The sequence below is a fragment of the Heloderma suspectum genome, chromosome 9, assembly GCF_057233095.1.
Source record: "Heloderma suspectum isolate Gila_16-S chromosome 9, 16-S_ref, whole genome shotgun sequence".
In the NCBI taxonomy this organism is placed as follows: domain Eukaryota; kingdom Metazoa; phylum Chordata; class Lepidosauria; order Squamata; family Helodermatidae; genus Heloderma; species Heloderma suspectum.
In genome coordinates this window covers 24,991,637-25,011,869 of record NC_139466.1, presented here as the reverse complement: position 1 = coordinate 25,011,869, position 20,233 = coordinate 24,991,637, and the positions used below count along the sequence as shown (strand labels likewise).

Here is a 20,233-nt window from a genome sequence, read left to right as displayed (position 1 = left end):
CCTTTTCACTTCATGGATTTTTACATAATTATTTTCTTTCCCCTTTTCTGCAGGCTGAACTATATCTCTGGTAACTAGATACCGACAATTCTAAGCAGCAGACAAAAGCAGGGGAACTTTTTTCTCCCCCATCCCTTATTCCTCACTTGTTGTCTTTATGTGTTTGATCGACAAACTTTTTTTTTATGCTTATGAAAAATAAACCCAAGAACCCTCACAAGAGCCAAGCCCAATGACCCTGCATGTGGATGAGAACCAGTTCCTCTGGGATTCTCTGTTGACTAGTGTACAGTTTGAGGATGAACTAAGATACTCACCCTTTGCTTTCTTGTGTCCTGCAGAATTGCAGAGTACTCCTATGGGCACCAAAAGAAATCCAACAAGAAGAAAAAAATCAGCAAGAACGACATCCGCCTGGTGCCGCGGGATGTTGAGGAGACCGATAAAATGAACGTTGTGAGTTGCTCTTCCCTGACGTCATCTCTCAACTACTTTGACTATCACCAACAGACCTTGCCTCTGGGTTGCCGCCGATCGGAAAGCACCTTTCTCAACGTGGAGAACCAAAACAACAGGAATGCAGGCTCCAACCATGTCTACCACCACACCTTCACTGGTCAGAGTCCCCAGCAGCCCGATCTCATCATCAATGGGATGCCGCTGCCGGAGGTGAGCGTGGAGGGGAACTTGAGGAAGGTAAATCTTTCCCTCAGGGAGAGGGGGTGGGCCATCACCTTTTTGCCCTGCTTGGGTATGCCCAAAAGTATTGTGGTTGGCTCCTGTTGGAAGTTGAACACTGGACGAGATGGAGCTGAGTGTTTCTGAGGTGGGGATGGCCACTGTCTTAGATGGCTTTAGACACATTCATGGGCGATACGGGGCATCCCCTGTTCAAGTTCCTCATGTATCTCTTGAGTTGGAATTCTTGGGGACAGACAACAGGGGCGTAATGTTCCCTTTCTGCCATCACATGGGCTTCCCTGGGGCACCTGACTGGCTGCTGTTGAAAACAGACCTCATCGCCCTTGGCTTGATTTAGCAGGGCAGTTGTCATGTTCCAACCTTACTGCTTACTAGGATATCATGTCTAAATACAGCTCCCCTCCCCTCGGGTGTATGGAGAAGTGAATGCAAAAATAGGTCCTGAGAATTCATTTTGACTTTATAGTTCAGGTGGGATTTGTGTGTGTGCATGTGCATGCATGTGCATGCTCTGTTGTCAGTAGGTTACTGTGGCTTTCTTGGGGCTTTTTATTGGTTGCCCTGCAATGTAAACAGTGGTATTTATAGCACAGATTGAGCTGTAGCAGCAGTTCTTGAATGTTGCTGTTGTATAAAGTGGTGCAGTGGTAAATTTTGAAGTGTAGGTGCTCAGTGGGGGAGTCCCCGTCACCATGACCCCCAAGGAGAGTCCAAACGTTCAGGCAGCTTTGTTAATCCATAGCAACAAACCCATTTTAGCAGTTTTCATCACCACCAGAATCAGGCTTTATTTTTTATAAGGCGAATGGGCCTTCGTTGCCATCCCGAAATAGTTTGCATTACAACAGGGAACAAATCTGTTGTTGTTGGAAAAATTCATTTCTCCCCAGGTGCTGTGAGAATTGCAGCTAATTGTGGAGGGAACAGGGAATTCCAAAGGACGTTGGCGGCAGATAATGTCGGCATCCCTGCTAATAAAAAAGTGTCAAGGCTGTGTCCCTGGAAGCCCTCGCTCCGCTACACCACTGGTTGTATAGTTGGTGGTTAGATCTGGCCTGGTTGGACTGAGGCAGGCCTGGCTTTCCTCAGTGCTCTTATTTCATCTTAACTTCACCAAACCCAGCAGTCCCCTCACGTTGACATCATCCATCTCTGTTCATTAACAGGAGGTGAATCAGTGCTGGCATGATGAAAGCGTCCTATTGTTTTTGATATGTGTTGGTGCTGAGTGGTGGCGATAGATGTTGACTTTCAGTTTTCACCACACTGAGTGCCATCGCTTACACAGCCAAAGTGGCCTGACGATAATGTCAGGTTGGCCTCATGTTTTCATTGCAGGTTTGGTTGGTGGACATCACTTGATTGAATGTGGTGGGCAGAGTCTACTGTTCTTAGAGGGACGGGTGATTGTTTCCAGATGGAGAGACCCCATAGCTTTGTGGTAGAACTCCTGCTTTTCAAGCAGAAGGTGCTGGGTTCTACCGCTGCCATGTGCAGTTAAGTGATGAGAAAGACTGAATCCCTGAAAAGTTGGTGCCATTCAGAGTAGACAATTCTAGGCCAGGTGGACAAATAGTCTGATGGGATGCGAGGCAGCTTCCTGTGTTCCATTGTGGTGACTACACCACGAGTTTCTCACATACAATGTAAGGCAGAAAAATGTTTTAGGCTGCAGTCCTATAGTATACACACTTACCTGGGAGTCAGGTGGGGTATCCTATTATTTTACAGAGGACAATCCTCTCTTTGAATTTGTCCTCTGTTTGAAGGGCTGTCCAGTCCAAGTCCAGTTTAATGATAAAGAACCATCAGAAGGAAGAGCTGGGCCTTGAAGTTGCCCATCAACAGTTCACATTTGGACTACAGACTCTGTGCCTTCCTTTGTCCTCTTTTTTTGCTCATGTTTTTTTCTCTCTCTTTTTTGGCCAACGTGTAAGTGGCCACCTTAGAGTAAGGCCCATTGAACCCAGTGGGATTTACTTCTGAGTAGACACTATAGGATTGTGCCACCAACGCCATTGCAGATTTCCATGAAATGAAGCCAATATCCCAAGGTCTGTTTTCTCTACATCCATCCTTTTATATTTTAATGATGAAATGTCTTATTCTTTCCTGCAAAGGGGCTGGTGGGTGGGGAGAGTTAACTTACTGTGAAACAGTAAGGCTCTTATCATGAGATAAGCCATTTTCTTTACTGCTAGGAGAAGAACATATACATGCATACATACATACAACCCTTCTGTTGGGCATCCTTGACTAACACTGGTTTGTTTCTCTTTGAATTATTATTTGGTATTAAGTAAAACAATCAAAGGTTTTGTCATGTTTCCTGCTTTAAACAGAATAACAAAGCTGAGGAGCTGTTGAAATATTTATGCTCTACTCCATGCTGCTTGTTTCCTTTTTTGGGGGGTACTAGGGTAAATGCAGGTGACTCCAGATTTACTACCTTGTAGATGGGAACAGTGATGGGGCTATTCATACAACACGCTAATCCACACTTGGTGGTTGAGTGTGGGTTGTTTTGAACAGTGGGTTGTTTGTTGAACTGTGGGCTAGCGTGTTGTCTGAATACAGCCAGGGCGGCTTGTTAACCATGCAGTGTGGCTTCTTTTTTCTTGAACAAGCCACCTCGAGAATTCATGGTTTGCTGTTGGGTTGTTCAGGGTGGTCAACAAGCCACACCGCATGGTTAATATGCCACCCTGGCTGCATTCAGACAACACGATAATCCACCTTGTGGAAAACGTGCTGCGTTCAGACAGCACGCTAACTCAAGCGTGTCTCAACAAACAACTCGTGTTTCAAAACAACCCACACTCAACCACTGAGTGTGGGTTAGCATGTTGTCTGAATGCAGCCTGTATGTGACTTTGGTTGTTTGGGGTGATGGCCCCAATCTTCTAGCTTAGGGATAGGCAGATTTGGCAGGGGGGCTTAATCTGTCCTTTGCAGTCTTCTGGACCCCTGACAGAGCTAACACCCCAGACCTTGCTCCCATTTTGCAGCCCAGTTGCTACTGCCTGCGTAGTCCAAGATATATACCAACCCAGTGCCCTCTGGAAGTTTTAGATCACAACGCCCAGCATTCCTGACCATTGGTCATACTGGCTGGGGTTGATGGGAGTGGAAGTCCAAAACATCTGTAGGGCACCAGGTTGGGGAAGGTTGATATAGCCAAAGAGCAATTTAACCCCAATCTCCCTTGCCTGAACAGCAGTAGAGGCCTTTTGTAGAATCCTCCCCTTCTACTAGGGATGGGCAACTTGTGATCCTCCAGATGCAACTCCTATCATCCCTTGCCATTGGCTATGCTGTCTAGGGCTGATGGGAATTATTGCCCAAAGCATCTGGAAGGCCACAAATTGCCCACCCTGGCCCTAAACAATTCAACTGTGCACAAGCTAAAAGGTTAATTGCATACAGGTAAGGCCAGAGAGGGCCCTATATTTGTGGCAAATGGGGCCAGTCCCCCCCCCCCCCACTTGAGGCTGAAATTTCCCCACACAACCAGGTACATTTGCTCCACTGCCTCCCAGGGCCATACGTGGTCTTCTCTTTTCCTCCTCTGGCAATCTCAGTAGAATATTGAGTGTCTGCTCTGGCCTCAGCCCCACCAGACTCAATGGGCACCAGCTGCCACCGGATAAGACTACCAAAGCCTCCATTGCTGTCCAAATGGGAATAGAAGGGGTTAAGGAGCCCTTTTGCCTATGTTTTGGCTCATGTGGGGGTGAATCACAGGGCAGAGGTGCTGCTGCTGGCCATTCAGCCTTTGCTCAGTGCAAAAATAGGGCCTCCTGTTAAAAGCTAGTTGCCAGTCGTGGCTCTAGTTGTCCGAGGGAAGGGCTCGAAGAAAGGCTTCCTGTCATAAAGTTAGCATAGTTCTTTTAATGAAGGGGTGTTGAACCTCCTTCATCCCGGGGGCCAGATTGAATTTCAGAGACGCTCTCGGGGGGCTGCATTCTAGTGGTGGGCAGGGCCAAAGGCAAAAGGGGCGGGACTAAAAATACCAGCATAGTTTAGCTTAACGCTGTTTCCTAAGCCTTAGGAGAGGCAGTTCAACCCTTTCAAATGGGGGGAGAAACCTGTATAAAAGCTGGGAAGCCACAATCAGCAATTGGGGGAAAGCAGGGTGTGGCCTGGGGCACCAGGTACTTCAAAGGCAGGTGCGCTGCAAAAGGCCAGCCTTGTCCCTGCTAGTCTTTACATCCCGTGGAAGTAGTGCTGTGCCGAAAATTTCTCCCACTTTTTTTCCCGACCCTTCTCATTCCTTTTGATAGAAAAGAAATTGCTTTCAAAAAGAAATTCAAAGGAGAAGAAATTTCTGAGAAATTCTCATGGGTTGGGTTTGGGGTTCTTGGGCTTACCTTACTTATAGGGTGGCTGAGGAGTGTTCATGAGTGTCCTGTCTGTCATTGTACAGTCATCTCTGTGGCAGCCTGTAGCCTCCTCAACTTCCCATGCTTCAGTTGAAGCCATCATGGGAAGCCATCCTGAGGCAATTCCTCCTATGGGGCTGTTTCATTTCAGAAAGTGCAGGTGGCCTGGGAGGCTGCAGAGCAATGGACAGATGTGTAATAGAAAGAGAAAGCACGCACAGCACCCTCGGCCACCTCGCAGTGATGAGGTAAGCTCAAAAGACCACCCCAAGAAATTCAAAATTCTTCCTCAGAAGAGTGGAAGCCTCCACACAGTTGATGCTGTTGCCACCCACAGAAGCAGTGTGATAAACCAGAAACCCTTAGGAAAAAAGAAAGAACCTGTGCTACAACTGCTCACAGATAGTGAGTCCTATCTGTGAGGAATTGTTGGAGAATTTCTCCTCCCCTGGGAGAAATTTGGTGAAATTGTCACCCCAATTTCTCTGCCCACAAAGAGGCTGGAGAATGTTGAGAGGCCATTTGTGCGCAGCTCTGCATGAAAGGACCTGATTGGCCCTTCAGCATCACCTGATTTGCCGGGTCAGGAGGAATGTGGGCTGCTGTGGTAATCTCCCAGGCTGTACCAGACTCTACTCTGAGCAGTGGCACCAAGGCAAGCCCATTGCTAGTTTCTGTCTGGGTTTCTTTTTAAAGTCAAGGAGAGAGGCAGAAAGAGAGGTGTGTGTCTGTGTGTATTTGAATCAAATGCCAAGGAGGATGAGTTCCTTTTATCTTTTAATAGTTTATGTAAAAGAAGATGTTCTGATAGGTACAGCTTTTTCACTCCTGCATTGACAGGCTGTAAATGCCAAACATGCGCTCTTCAATACCACTGTTAAAGCATAGGAGCCCCGTGCTTCTTTCCATCTACTTGTCCTAAAGCAGGGCTGCCCTCCATTGTGAATTTCCCACAGTGCCTTGGAATGCCCAGCACAGCATTGTTGTGGGGCATTCTAGGACATGTAAAGGGGTGGGCAGCTTTCCAGTATCAGCTGCCACCCACAGGCGAGCTGCAGGCTGGTGACTGGGGAACTGAGCTGCGTGGAGAGGCGCCATCATAGGAGTGGGCTCGGCACTTTATTGGAAGCCCCAGTAACATGGGAGTACTATTACTGGCCTACCTTTCTGGGCTGTTACAAGAATTGCTGAGATAACGTATCTGAACAGTGCTTTAAATGCTTAAAATGCGATATAAAGCCTTGCACGGCTCAGGGCTGCAATACCTGACAAAACGCCTCTCCTAGCATAAACCTACCTGTGCACTATGTTCATAATCCAAGCCTTCTCCTGGTGCCTCCTCTGAGAGAGGCTAGGAAGGCAGCAACAAAGGAGCGGGCCTTCTCAGTGGTGGCCCCCCAATTATGGAACCCCACTGAGGCCTGCCTGGCACTGATATTGTTATCTTTGCGATGCCAGGTTTCCTTCCTCTTCTGTCAGGCATTTGGCAGCGTATGACGAGGTTTTAATCAGGTCCCAGATTTTTCTTATGATGGATTGTTTAACATGGTTTTTGATATGTGTGTGTGTCTGTGTGCTGTCTGTTTATATGTTTGCATGTGAATGGTTTTATAATGTATTTTTAAGGCTTTAATCTTTGTAAACCACCCAGGGTGCTTCAGCTATTGGATGGTATAGAAATGTAATCAATGAAATGATAAATGATAAGCAATATAACAGGAGGCCCCGCTATGCTAATGCAACTTTGGAATTTGCCCTTCTGTTAGCCTAGCGATGTGGCATGTAGGACCCTGCAGTTTTTTTGGTCTGCAAGTCCCATCATCAATTGGTTATCCCGGCTAGCGCTGATGGAAGCTGGAGTCCGACAACATTGGGAGGGCTACACTGGGCTCGCCCGACAGCATTTTTCCTCGCTCTCTCCCTTTCAGTTTACCTTGTACCACTTTCTGCCCTAGCAGACCCCAGACTCTTACATAGAAATCTCAGCATTCGGCCTTTTCAAGGTTACCTGCTCAGAGTCGGCACTGAGGCAACTTCTGCATCATTGCACAAGTGCCCAGAGCCAATAGCGAATGCAACAGTCTGTAGCTGCCTGGGAGTGAGGGAGAGTCTAAAATGCAATTAAGAGCGTACAGCAGATGTAATATAGCACCGTTCCAGAGAATTAAAGCTCCATTTCACTGTCGGTGTTGATATGAAAACTATAATCGGGTTTCTCAACTACACCTGAATGGCGTTGACCTGTGAATAATAACTCAGTTGCTGGAAGACTGGTTGCTGTGTCAGTCCTGTGTTCAGATTATATTTGACAACTGTGTTGGGAGGAAAACAAAGTGAGCTTTTGAGATGGACAGAATTCTTCTTTAGGGAGGACTAATTAAAGAGGAAAGTTGAACTAAGTATATATACAAGAGGAGACCTACAAACTGCTGTGCGTTGTAATAGCAAGACTTCAAGGCATTACCTCTGTTGAGGTTTTGCAACATGTAAACCTAACAGATTCAAACTCTGATCTAGCTGTATTTACTTGGAAGTACATCCTGTCAGCTTTCATAGTATTTGGAGCTGATCTGCACATGCAGCAGAATCATGTGGCATAGTTTTTCTTGGGTGTACCACCATACCCAGCATGTACACGTGTGTGTGTCTCACATGTTCCAGTGGTTTTCCATTGATTTTAAGCTAGCTTTTTCTTTTACATGCTACTTTTCTGTTGGCTGGAGAGTATTCAGATACGTGATTTCACCAACTTGCAGTCTGTTGTGGTACAGAGCAGATAGAAGCAGAAGCGTGCAATCCTGCAGCATGTATACATTGACTCTTACTTCCAAATAAACACACTTAGGACTGCAGCCTGCATTGCATAAAACCACCCACTAATTGATTAACAATTTGGCTTGGTTCTCACGTAACACTAGCCCATGTTATGGGTTTTTGAATTCTGGCTTGTCGTGATATGTGAACGCGGCTGCACTAACAAACCATGGTTTGCCAACCACAAACAACCCAGAAAGAGAACCCATGGTTCATTGTTGGGCTGTGAACTCTGCATTGTTGTTATATGTTAACCCAGAATTGTGGGTTGTTCGTGGGTTATTTCTCCAGGCTACAGAGGTGGCAGGCAAGAGTGATAACCTCTCCCTGCCCCAGCCACTCTCCATGCCAGTACTATGTGCCGCAAAGGCATCTGGGATGTGAGGAGGGGGTGGACTAAAGAGGAGGGAAACAACCCAGGGATTTTGACAACTAACCACAGTTAGTTCAATCATCTGCCAGGTAAACCCTAGGTAGGGCAACAAACCATGGGTGAAATAAACCATGGGTTAGTGTTCTGTGTGAACCAGGTCTTTTGTCATTGACTGACAATGCTAGAAAATGGCAGGAGGTGTTGGCTTTTGGAACCACACCAGCACAAGAATTTAAACATATTGCAGAAGTAACGGTTTCTGTGAACGCCACCAGAATTGCCATTTGGGGTCAGCTTGGGAGTGGCAAGCAGATGCATGTGAACAAAACTGAAGTTTCCTCTCCTACCTGGAAGGAACCTTGTTGCTCTTTTCCTGTGGATGCGATATATGGCAGGTAACTGTCTTTCACCTGCATCACAGCACTTTATCTCATTAAAAATAATAATAATAATTGTTCATTAGCAATTATCTGTTTACAGAGCCCATCATTATGAAGCCTGCTAGGTGGAAATGGGTAATTATCACGGTTTCCCAGCTAGAATCCAGATAATAGAACTGGAGCTGCTAAAGATAACACACACACACTGAGCGAGGTCTGTTTGGGTTCATCCCGTCCGTCTCCCTATGGTGTATTTTCTAGGGCTCTCTCCATTCTTGTTTTAAATGACTGTAGCAGCCAAGCCTTTGCTGCTTCCCTGGGGAGGCTGTTGAACAACAGACTTATAGATTTGAGTGTCAGGAAGATTTTCCTAATGCTCCCGGTGAACGTGTGTGACTTTTTCCCTTACCGCCGTGACGCCAAGGCAAAACATTGTTTGATGCGTGATATGATACAAGGGTAAACATGGTGAGCTTTATATGCTACTTAGCGTGAGATGTTTTCTGTCTGAGTAGCGAGTGGGTGTCTGCAAAAAAGAAAAGAAAGAAAAATAACACTACAGCTATCTGTCTTTTTAGCAGGAGAAAGGGTTGGTATTGGATTGATAGCGAGCTGGTCTTTTAAATCTCGAGGCTCCTTTTTATTTTAACACTTAAGAACTTTGAAATAAAAAAGTCCCCAAGGATTCAGATGTTTGTAAAGATTACTTCTTGCTGTACAAAACAGACTCCCCCCACCCCGCCACTCTGCTCCTTTTGTGTGTGTGGCTGGAGTAGAATTACAGGCGCTACAAATGTCTCTTCAGCAGCCTTCCTTGACTTCGTGTCCTCCAGATGTGTCCTCCAGATGATGACTCCCAGCCATTATGGCCAGTGGGGGAGTTGTAGTACCGCACATCTGGAGGCCGCCAGGTTGGGGGAAGCGGCTGTACAGTATAGACAGGGCAGTATGTCCTCTGCATGATAAGGAAACTGCTCCTATTCTGTCCCATTGTAACCCCAAACTCTGCGCTGAAGAAAAGCAGAATTCTGTGACCTGCATACATTATGCAAATTAAGTAGATTTGCATCTCTCTCTCTCTCTCTGCTTATTCTCCATATATTCTTCTTTTCTCCTAGTAAGTATAGTAGCTATGCAGACTCTCTAAGCCCTGCATCCTGTCCACTGGAAATCTTATTCAGGCTCTGCACTGGCTTCTTAGATTATGCTGGGCAATACCTACACCCTTTTCGAAGAAAAGGTAGGTTAGGCTGAGAGTCAATGACTGGCCCAAAGTCACCCAGTGAGCTGAGTGGGGATGAACCTGGGTCTCCCGAGTCCAGCATTCTAACCACTGTACCACACTGGCTGAGGTGACACCACATCTCACATGGGATCCAAACATGCAGTGCTTGAAAGCTAATGGATATATCTTCACAGGAGATCCAGCAGTACTTAAGGGCTAGTAGACAATATTCCTCAATGAGAGTTCCAAAAACTAAATTGCAGACATACGCTGTTGGAACAGAAGTACTGAATTCAGATTCTTCTATGAGCTTAGGAAGTAACCCAACCTCAAAAGCTGGGAAACCACCAAATGATTGGTCGTCGGGGGTGGGGGGGAAGGGGATATGGCCAACTGGGGAACCCCAGAGGATCAGACTGGGACGCAAGGTAGGTCAGACTTGGCCCACAAGCTTGAGGTTTGTCAGGGTTCCCCTTATGACCTGGACCCCCTGAGCAACTCCTTAAGGATCTCTTGCCTCCTTGAGAGTCCCACTTCCTTCTTTTAAACTTCCCCTTCTCAGTAACATGGGGTTTAGGCTGTAGATGTGGGGTGACTGACACTCTAGGCACAGGGTTTAACTACAACAGTTTATTGGTAGATTTAAAGCACACAAATTACAGCTTAAAGAGTATTTACACAGTAGAGCTGAGTGATGCAAAAGGCATTAAAAGGAAATTGGCAAAACACAGGTTCCTTTACCCTAGCTGTCCTTATACTTTTCTTGGGTGCTTCTTCCTGCTCACTCTTCAGACTCTGCTCTCACTTCAGGCTCCAGCTGTCTCTTCCCTTATTGGCTCTCTTGCTCTCCTTATATACCCTCCTCCCTCAGAACCAAAAGTACTGCTTCAAACCTTCACAGATGCATTCATGAACTGAAACTCAAAGCTTTAAGGCTGGAGACAGACAATAGCTCCCCCCCCCCCCGAGTGTTGAAAGCATGACAAGTAAAGCATTGTCCTCCATTGTGTGCATACTCATTCCATTTTTGCCTCTGGTAAAACAGGTTTTGCTGATTATTTGCAGTGCTTCAAAAGCCTGCAAAGTGTATTTGAACACAGATTACAGTAGGGTGAAAGAAATGAGCATGTAGTGATACCTCTTTGCCTAACACTTCCAACTCTCTTAAAAGCTATTTTCTCTCTGTGAGTCTCACTTCAACCAGAAGGACTAGAACCTCAGTGCTCAGCCTTACCGTGAAAATTAGGCATTTCAGGGTGTGTTTGATTTTATGCTAGAACCAAATCCATGCAATAAATGAAACAATAGGCATTAAAAGAAAACAAAAGTTGCAAAATGCAAGTTCCTTTACCCTAGCTGTCCTTAGACTTTTACAGGCTGCTTCTTCCTGGTCCCTCCTCAGACTCTGCTCTCACTTCAGGCTCTGGCTGTCTCTCCATCTCTCCCTTGCTCTTGCTTTGGCGGCAGCCTGGTCCTTACTGGCTCTCTCCCTCTCTTTATATACCCTCCTCCCTCAAAACCGAAAGTACTGCTTCAAACCTGAAGATGTCAAGGGCTCCTTGGAGGCCTCTCTCAGTCTAATCCAGTAGCCAAGTCCACACACAGACAAAGGGACTCTTTTCAAAGCTTTATTCCTCTTTTACAACTTAACAACTCTACTGTTAGCAACTAGATATGAGCAGCAGAGTACCTATGCCCTAAGTTGGAACAGTTGGTCCCTGTTTGAAAGCAAATTACTGGCAGACCCTGAACTTATGGGCTAGGGAGAGTCCCTCCCCTTTTCCCTTGGATCCTCTGGGTGCAACCGTTGTTTGCGTGCCAACCAGGCACTACGCCTCCTTTCCGCGCCCTCCATTTGGCGCCGCTCCCTGCGTCGGCATCGCACATCCAGCAAGTCTGCTTCCCGTGCTCTGTCACTCCCAGGACTGCTATCTAAGCTAGGAATGCCGGTGGGAGGAATCTCTGTCAGCTGTTGGCCCTGGGAAAGAGGAGCACGCTCCTCTCCCAGGAGCGGCTCCTCTTCCTCAGAATCAGAACTACTCTGGGATTCTATGGGCTCAGTGTCCACCCTGACAGAAGAAATGAAACTTCCGTGGAGAAATGAAACTGACACTCAACCAGAGAAATGAAACTACTGCTCTCAGGATTACCCCCTCCAAACAGAAAACTCCAGGTCTTCAAGTCTGACCTTTTCTCTTTTTGCCTCTGTAGGCCTCAAACCTTCACAAGATGCAACAAACCTGGCACTGACAGTACTGAACTAGATGGACCAATAGGCTGACTCAGCATAAAGCAGCTTCCTGTGTTTCTAGTACATGCTTTCTTCCCAAGGCTCCAGAGGTTCAACTTTGACATCACCAGGCAGGGCTGGAAAATGTCCTGCCTGTAACTAGTGCTGTGCTGAAAATTTCTCCCACACTTTTTTTTTTGGACAGTTCTCATTCCATTTGATTGAAAGCAAATTGCTTTCAAAAAGAAATTCAGCGGTGAAGAAAAATTTGGAGAACTTTTCTTGACTTGGCTTTGGAGTTCCTGCGCTTTTCTTACATAGGAGGTAGCTGAGCAATGTGTGCCCACGTGTCATGTTTTTCGTTGTACAATTATCTCTCAGGAAGCCTTTGGCCTCCCACACTTCAGTTAAAGCCCAGAGGAAGACATCATGAGGTAATTCCTCCCACAGAGCTTTTAAAGGGCAGGAAGTGTAGGCAGCCTAGGAGGCTGCAGAGCAATGGAGAAATGTATAATAACACATACGCAGCACCCTCGGCCGCTTCATGGTGATTAGGTGAGCTCAAAAACAAATGATAAAACACCCTGAGAATGAGGCAGAACAATGTACGCTTCTTTCATGGGGGAAGAAAGCTTTCAGAAAACTGAGGACAGATTTTGGCTCAGCACTAGCTTCGCCTTGCCCTGGTGTTAGACACAACACTGCCCCTTTCACATCTACATTGTGTTGGATACAAAATGGCTGCCATCCTGGCCACAGAGTTGGTGCTGTTGCTGCTCGCAGTGGCAGCACAAACCCCCCATCCCCTCATGAAAAAAGAAGCTGTTCTACAACCTCTGCCAACCGTGAGCCCTACCTGTGAGAAACTGTTGATAATTTCTCCTCCTCCTGGAAAAATGTGGTGAAACTGTCCTTCCGGTTTCCCTGTCCACAAAAAGGGTGGAGAATTTTGAAAGGCCATTTGTGCACAGCTCTGTCTGAAACCCTGGAGAGCTGCTAGATGGACCAAGGGTCTGACTGAGGAAAAGGCAGCTTCCTATGTTCCTAGTACATGCTTTCTTTATAGAAGGCCCCAGGTTCAATCCATGTATTCAGTAGCTTCATAAGGTACTATAGAGATTCTTCGTGGATGAAGGCGCTCTCTTCAGGTTGGCTATATCTGACATTTCAGTTCCTGCGAGGGTTTCATTACATTCCTTTGACTGGGGAAATGTATTCCTCCCCCCGCCTCCCCACTATTGATCCAATCTGCAAAGTGTCCATTATCGAAGTTTAAATCTACAAAGCCCGATGAAATGAATTGTCAAAAATTGATTACGTCTTTAACTGAAAATGTAAAGGTGAGTTGAGACAATTAAGAACAATAAACGAAAGGGCATTGCATTATTTACATTTGAATTGAGAGAAATTATCAGATCTCCAAAGAGTGCAAAAGTCAAGTCTTGGACTGAAATAACAAGTCTTCAGTTTTTAAAGTAACGGGGAGAGAATGCTCTTGTCTGGGTTTCTTAAGGGCAAACTAGATGATGATATGTTAAATGTGTGGTTGCATTTGATGTGTCTTTTAAAAATCGCAGCTGGGGAGTGGAGGGAGCAATTAGAAGGGATTTGAAAACTGTTTCTTCCCATTGCTTGGTTTCAATGAAAATTGCTCCCACTGGCTCCTACTTGGCCCGTGAGGCAGCTGTGTGTAGCAAAGCCCTGATGCTGTCTTTGAATTGCTCCTTCCTATGGGTACTTAGAAGTGGAGAATCATAGAATAGTAGGGTTGGAAAGGGCCTACAAGGCCATCAAGGCCAACCCCTTGCTCAATGCAGGAATCCAGGTCAGAGCATCCCTGACACATGGCTGTCCAGCCTCGTCTTGAACGCCTTCAGTGTGGGAGAGCCCACCACCTCCCTAGGGAATTGGTTCCATTGTTGTATTGCTCTAACAGGAAGTTTTTCCTGATGTTCAGCCGGAATCTGGCTTCCTGTCACTTGAACCCATTATTCCGTGTCCTGCACTCTGGGTTGATCAAGAAGAGATCCTGGTCTTCTGCTCTGTGACAACCTTTCAAGTACTTGAAGAGCACTATCATATCTCCCCTCAGTCTTCTCTTCTCAAGGCTAAACATGCCCAGTTCTTTCAGTCTCTCTTCACAGGGCTTTGTTTCCAGTCCCCTGATCATCTTTGTTCCCTCCTCTGAACCTTCTCCAGCTTGTCTGCATCCTTCTTAAAGTGTGGTGCCCAGAACTGGACACAATACTCCAGATGAGGCCTAACCAGTGCTGAGTAGAGGGGAACTAGTACTTCCCGGGATTTGGAAGCTATGCTTCTATTAATTCAGCCCAAAATAGCATTTGCCTTTTTTGCAGCCACATCACATTGTTGGCTCATATTCAGCTTGTGATAGACAACAATTCCAAGATCCTTGTCACCTGTAGTGTTGTTGAGCCACGTATCCCCCATCTTGTAACTGCATTTGGTTTCTTTTTCCTAGGCGCAGAACTTGGCATTTATCCCTATTAAATGTCATTCTGTTGTTTTCTGCCCAGTGCTCCAGTCTATCCAGATCACTTTGAATTTTGTTTCTGTCTTCCAAAGTATTAGCTATCCTGCCCAATTTTGTGTCATCTGCAAATTTTATCAGCATTCCCTGCACCTCCTCCTCCAAGTCATTAATAAAAATGTTGAAGAGCACCGGGCCCAGGACTGAGCCCTGCGGTACCCCACTCGTTACCTCTCCCCAGTTTGAAAAGGTCCCATTGATAAGCACTCTTTGAGTCCAATTCTGTAGCCAACTGTGGGTCCACCGGATCGTTGTTTCATCTAGCCCACTTTGAGCTAGTTTGCTTATCAGGATATCATAGGGCACTTTGTCGAAAGCTTTGCTGAAGTCGAGGTATATGATGTTTACAGCATTCCCACGGTCCACAAGGGAGGTTACTTGATCAAAAAGTGAGATCAGATTTGTCTGGCAGGACTTGTTTTTGACAAATCCATGTTGGCTTCGAGTAATCACTGCATTGTTTTCAAGGTGCTTCCAGATGGATTCCTTTATCATCTGCTCCAGAATTTTCCCAGGGATTGATGTCAGACTGACTGGTCTGTAGTTCCCAGGTTCCTCCTTTTTGCCCTTTTTGAAGATAGGGACAACATTAGCCCTCCTCCAGTCATCTGGCACTTCCCCTGTCCTCCATGATTTCTCAAAGAGAATAGACAGCGGTTCTGAGAGTTCTGCCAGTTCCTTTATTATTCTAGGATGCAGTTCATCTGGCCCTGGAGATTTGAACTCATTCAAAGTAATTAGGTGTTCCTTGACCATATGCCTATCAATTTCAAGCTGCAATCCTGCCCCTTCAGCCTGTACTTCGCCTTTGCCAGGGGGGTCATAGACCCTATTTTGGGAGAAGACTGAGCCAAAGTAGGAATTGAGCACCTCTGCCTTTTCTTTGTCATCTGTTATCATTTTGCCATCCTTATTTAATAGCTGAACAACCATTTCTTTCCTCTGCCTTTTAGTATGCATGTAGCTGAAGAAAGTCTTTTTGTTGTTTTTAGCATCCCTCGCTAACCTCAGCTCATTCTCAGCTTTAGCCTTCCTGACGCCATCCCTGCAATTCTGTGCTACCTGCCTGTACTCTTCCTTTGTTACTTGGCCTTCTTTCCACTTCCTATATGTGTCCTTTTTTGTTTTCAGGTCATCCCTAAGCTTTTTGTGAAGCCACATTGGCTTCTTCTGTTGTCTTCCACCTTTTCTTCTTGTTGGAATTGTTTGTAATTGTGCCTTGAGAATTTCCTTTTTTAAAAGCTCCCACCCATCTTGGACTCCTTTTCTCATTAGCGTCGCTTGCCATGGGACCTTGCTGATCATTGTTCTGAGTTTATTAAAATCAGCTTTCCTAAAATCCAGGGTACGTGTTTGACTACACTCGGCTTTTGCTTCCCTTAGAACCTAGAACTCAAGTACAACATGGTCACTTTCCCCCGGAGTTCCTGTAACTGCTACTTTATCCACTAAGTCATCTCTGTTGGTTAGGATCAAGTCAAGAATAGCCGATCCTCTAGTTCCTTCCTCTACTTCCTGTAGGAGGAAGTTATCCGCCACACAAGTCAGGAATTTCCGGGAGGGGCCATGTTTTGCAGAATTTGTCTCCCAACAAATATCGGGGAAATTGAAGTCCCCCATTACTACTACATCATGCTTCCTTGAAACACTGACTATTTGCTTTTCAAAAGTTTCATCCTCGTCTTCTCCTTGATTGGGTGGCTGGTAGTAGACTCCGACCACCAGGTTCCTTTTATTCTTTGCTCCATTTATTTTGATCCAGATGCTCTCGATGGGGCTACCAAGCTCATCCTCCTGTATTTCTGTGCAGAGATATGTATTTTTCATGTACAGTGCAACCCCACCTCCCTTTCTGTTCCTCCTGTTCTTTTTGAACAAGTTATATCCTTCAATTGCTGTATTCACAATTGGTTAACCCTTCCCCTACCAAGCTGGTTTTCATTGAGACTACCCCAAGGAGTGTTGTAGACCCCTGTTTACCTCTTGGATATTTTATTTATTTATTTATTACATTATATCCCGCCTTTTTTTCCTCTTTTAAGGAACCCTCTTTAACGATATGGGCTTGGAACTCTGCAGGGTTAAGCACAACATGGTAGCAGTGGGGAGTTTTGGAGGAAAATGGGCCTTTCCGCCTATTTGCTGCTTCAGAGCAACATGGAACACACATGAACACTGTCAAATGCATAACACAGTTCTGTGATGATGGAAAATTAGGGATGCAACCTCATTAAACACCTAATCGATTCATCATATGATTACTTTTGCAAATGTGTCAAAGCAATATTTCTGAAGGAAGAGGCACCATTTCTTGGCTTGTAGATGACATACATGTTTGTCATAGCAGACCTCATCTTAAAAGATGCAGTCCTGTGGGGGAGAAAAGAGGAATGCCTCTTCTAAGCTGGTGCTTGCCATCTGCAGTTTGTATAAGTAATTGTGGTTCTGATGTTTTAATAGAGTTTATTGCTTTTTTATGTCTTTTTGTTTTTCTTTGTATAGTTGTACACTGCCTTGTTGACAATTGTAGAAAGGTAGTCTATACATGTTATAAATAAATAATACAGATAAATAAATTGGAGTTTAAATTATATATATAAAAAATTATAAAATAGAGCGTCTCTTAAGTTGGCGAAGAGTTTTGAAAATCAGTCAGTAGACCTTCTCAGACTATGGTCCACAAGCTCCACCCAGGTGTAGATTGGTCATGTGTCCTAAATTACAGAGGACAGTCCTCTATCTGAAGGTATGCTTAATCTGAAGGGCTGTCTAGTCCAAAAAGAGGAGATGGATCACCAAAAAAGAAGACACCGGTTTGCATAAAATGCACATATGCTGATTTACTTGTATAGATTCAACTTTAGGAATCTTTCCTTTAATTTAAATGGAAATACAATACATCTCACCATAGTAGGGAATATTGTGACCATGTGCCTGCTTAGTCTGCTGTCCAGGTGCTAATTGTGGGTGGGCAACTTCTGTGCCCCTGCTGTCGCTTCTTAGGGTTTTGTAATTTTAGAGCAGGCTTCACTGGTGGAGAACCCTTCAGACAGAGGATGCTTTCAATGAAAGGGCTGTTCTTAGCCCTTCAGATAGACTGACATCTGTAATGTAGGACATATGGCCACCCTATCTCCAGGGATGGTTGGGCCAGTAGATGAATCTGTTGGACTGGTGTGTACCTAGGTTTTCATGCCATGACAGTGTCAGCTCCAGTTTTGAAGCCCCATGGGCAAGGCACCCTCCATGGGTCCCCTCCCTCACTGAGCCTACTTTTTTCACCACCATTGTCAGTATCTGCTGTCACTCCTCTTCCTCATCATTGCTACCACTAATTTGCTTAACAGTCAAGGAGCCAGGGAGCAAGAAGGCAGTGGCATCTACTGCTCCTCTCGCTACCATTGTTGACGGGGCTGGGGGGAGAGTCAGGTGGACATGCAGGTTGCAGTGTTGAAGAGGAGGAGCAAGTCCAGGGGACTCTTGTCAGTGGCCTCTGGTAGGGTGTGGGCTCTCAGCAGGTGCCCAGCCATGCCTGGCCTTGGTCCATGACATTTTGTTTTGACGGAAGGGTCAGGTCAACTTGTCTTGTCAGCTTGTGCAGTCCTACTGTAGAGCTAACCTAAAGCATGGGGTACATGGCCTTGTTCAGGAGACACCATCCTCTTTAGTAAGCTTCCGTGACTTCTTGTCTGTTAAGGAAAAAAACCCAAATGCACAGTTACAAGATGGGGGATACTTGGCTCAACAATACTACAAGCGAGAAGGATCTTGGAATTGTTGTAGATCACAAGCTGAATGTGGCTGCAAAAAAGGCAAATGTTTTTTTGGGCTGCATTAATAGAAGTATAGCTTCCAAATCATGTGAAAGAGTAGTTCCCCTCTACTCAACTGGTTAGGCCTCATCTTGAGTGAGTCCAGTTCTGGGCACCACACTGTAAGAACGGTGCAGACAAACTGGAGAAGTTTCAGAGGTGGGCAACGAAGATGATCAGGGGACTGAAAACCAAGCCCTATGAGGAGAGACTGAAAAAAATGGGCATGTTTAGCCTTGAGAAGAGAAGACTGAGAGGAGATAGGATAGCACTCTTCAAGTACTTGAAAGGTTGTCACAGAGCAGAAGACCAGGATCTCTTCTTGATCATCCCAGAGTGCAGGACACGGAATAATGGGCTCAAGTGACAGGAAGCCAGATTCCGGCTGAACTTCAGGAAAAACGTCCTGACTGTTAGAGCAAGACGACAGTGGAACTAATTACCTAGGGAGGTAGTGGGCTCTCCCACACTGGAGGCATTCAAGATGAAGCTGGACAGCCATCTGTCAGGGATGCTTTGACCTGGAGCAGGGGGTTGGACTTGATGGTCTTAGAGACACCTTTCAACCGTACTGTTCTATGATTCTATGATTCTAATGTAGTTCAAATGTCTCGATAGGTATGTGTAGGCAAGCAAACAAATGAAAACTGTTGTGGACTTATTTATTAGCAAGGCTGTCCCAGGGCCTAACATTGTTGATTACAGTCTTTGGGCCTCTGTAGGATATCCCTTCACTGTTCTACCACACAAGGGATATCTCCTAGCTCTTGGGGTGTTCAGCATATCATTGGTAGGGATACATCTCAGAACCCCTCATCCTATCTTTTTTTTATCCCAACTTTTTGGCTACCGGCCTGTGATCCTTATGGGTGGGGAACTTCCTTATCTGAGGAAATTTGCACTGGTCCTTTTAAGCAAAATGGCTGTCATTTTCATTTAAATTATTTTGCACAACCTTCTGCCCTCCACAGATTATTTCACTGGGCCTGTCGAAGTTAACATTTTCTGCAGCTTGTGAAAAGTGTTACATGGTAGGAAGCGAAATCAACCTTTGTGCACTTGCTTTTCTGCCATTTCCTTACTTGTCAGATATTCCTTTCTCCTTCCAGCTTGTCTTCCCATTCTGTGCCTGCCTTAATTTTTTTTCAAAGTGTCTGTAATAATCACATTTTTTGTGTATTCTAATGTGAATGAGTATGCTTCCTCTAATATGCTCAGTTTGTGGAAATTGGCTTGCATCTGTCATGGAGACATTTAAAAACAATAACAAATGGTGCCATTTAAAAGCAGAGGAGGGACCAAGTTAGTAGAATGCCAGGTGATTATCATGAGAAGGACTTGGAAGGAGACTGGGTATGAGTAATGCTGTTTATAGAACTAAAAACCCAACCTCCCCCTCCCCACAACAGTCAATTTTTAGCTTACTGTGCTATCGAAACAGATCTGATTTTAAGAATGGATCATTGAAGCTGGAGTTAAAGAGGAAGCAGATGAAGTGTCTGGACAACCTGAGCTCCAGCTTGCCTTCCAGATACAATTTCCTGACTCTTTATTTGTTCACAATAAGCCTTGCCCATTCAAAGCCAGAATGCAAGATACATTGGCTATTGGCCCAGATCAGACGTTGTGCTTTCCACAATACTGCAGAATGCTTGAGATAGCATTGCTGTGGAACATTGTCGGGAAATCAAGATGGTGGGCGGCTTCCCAGCTGTTGTCGCTGCGACAAGTTACACTATGGCTGGGGGAGCAAATGGGCAGAGG

The 20,233-nt window shown here is 45.5% G+C and overlaps 1 protein-coding gene across 2 annotated transcripts in view; it reads left to right on the top strand.

Annotated features, from left to right (window-relative positions):
* Positions 1-20,233, top strand: part of PCDH19 (protocadherin 19) — a 167,006-nt gene that overhangs the window by 6,466 nt on the left and 140,307 nt on the right. For both annotated transcript variants that reach the window (XM_084813819.1, XM_084813821.1), the window contains exon 2: positions 342-669. In XM_084813819.1, the coding sequence (XP_084669945.1) occupies positions 342-669 (328 nt within the window). The remainder of the gene's footprint in view (positions 1-341; positions 670-20,233) is intronic.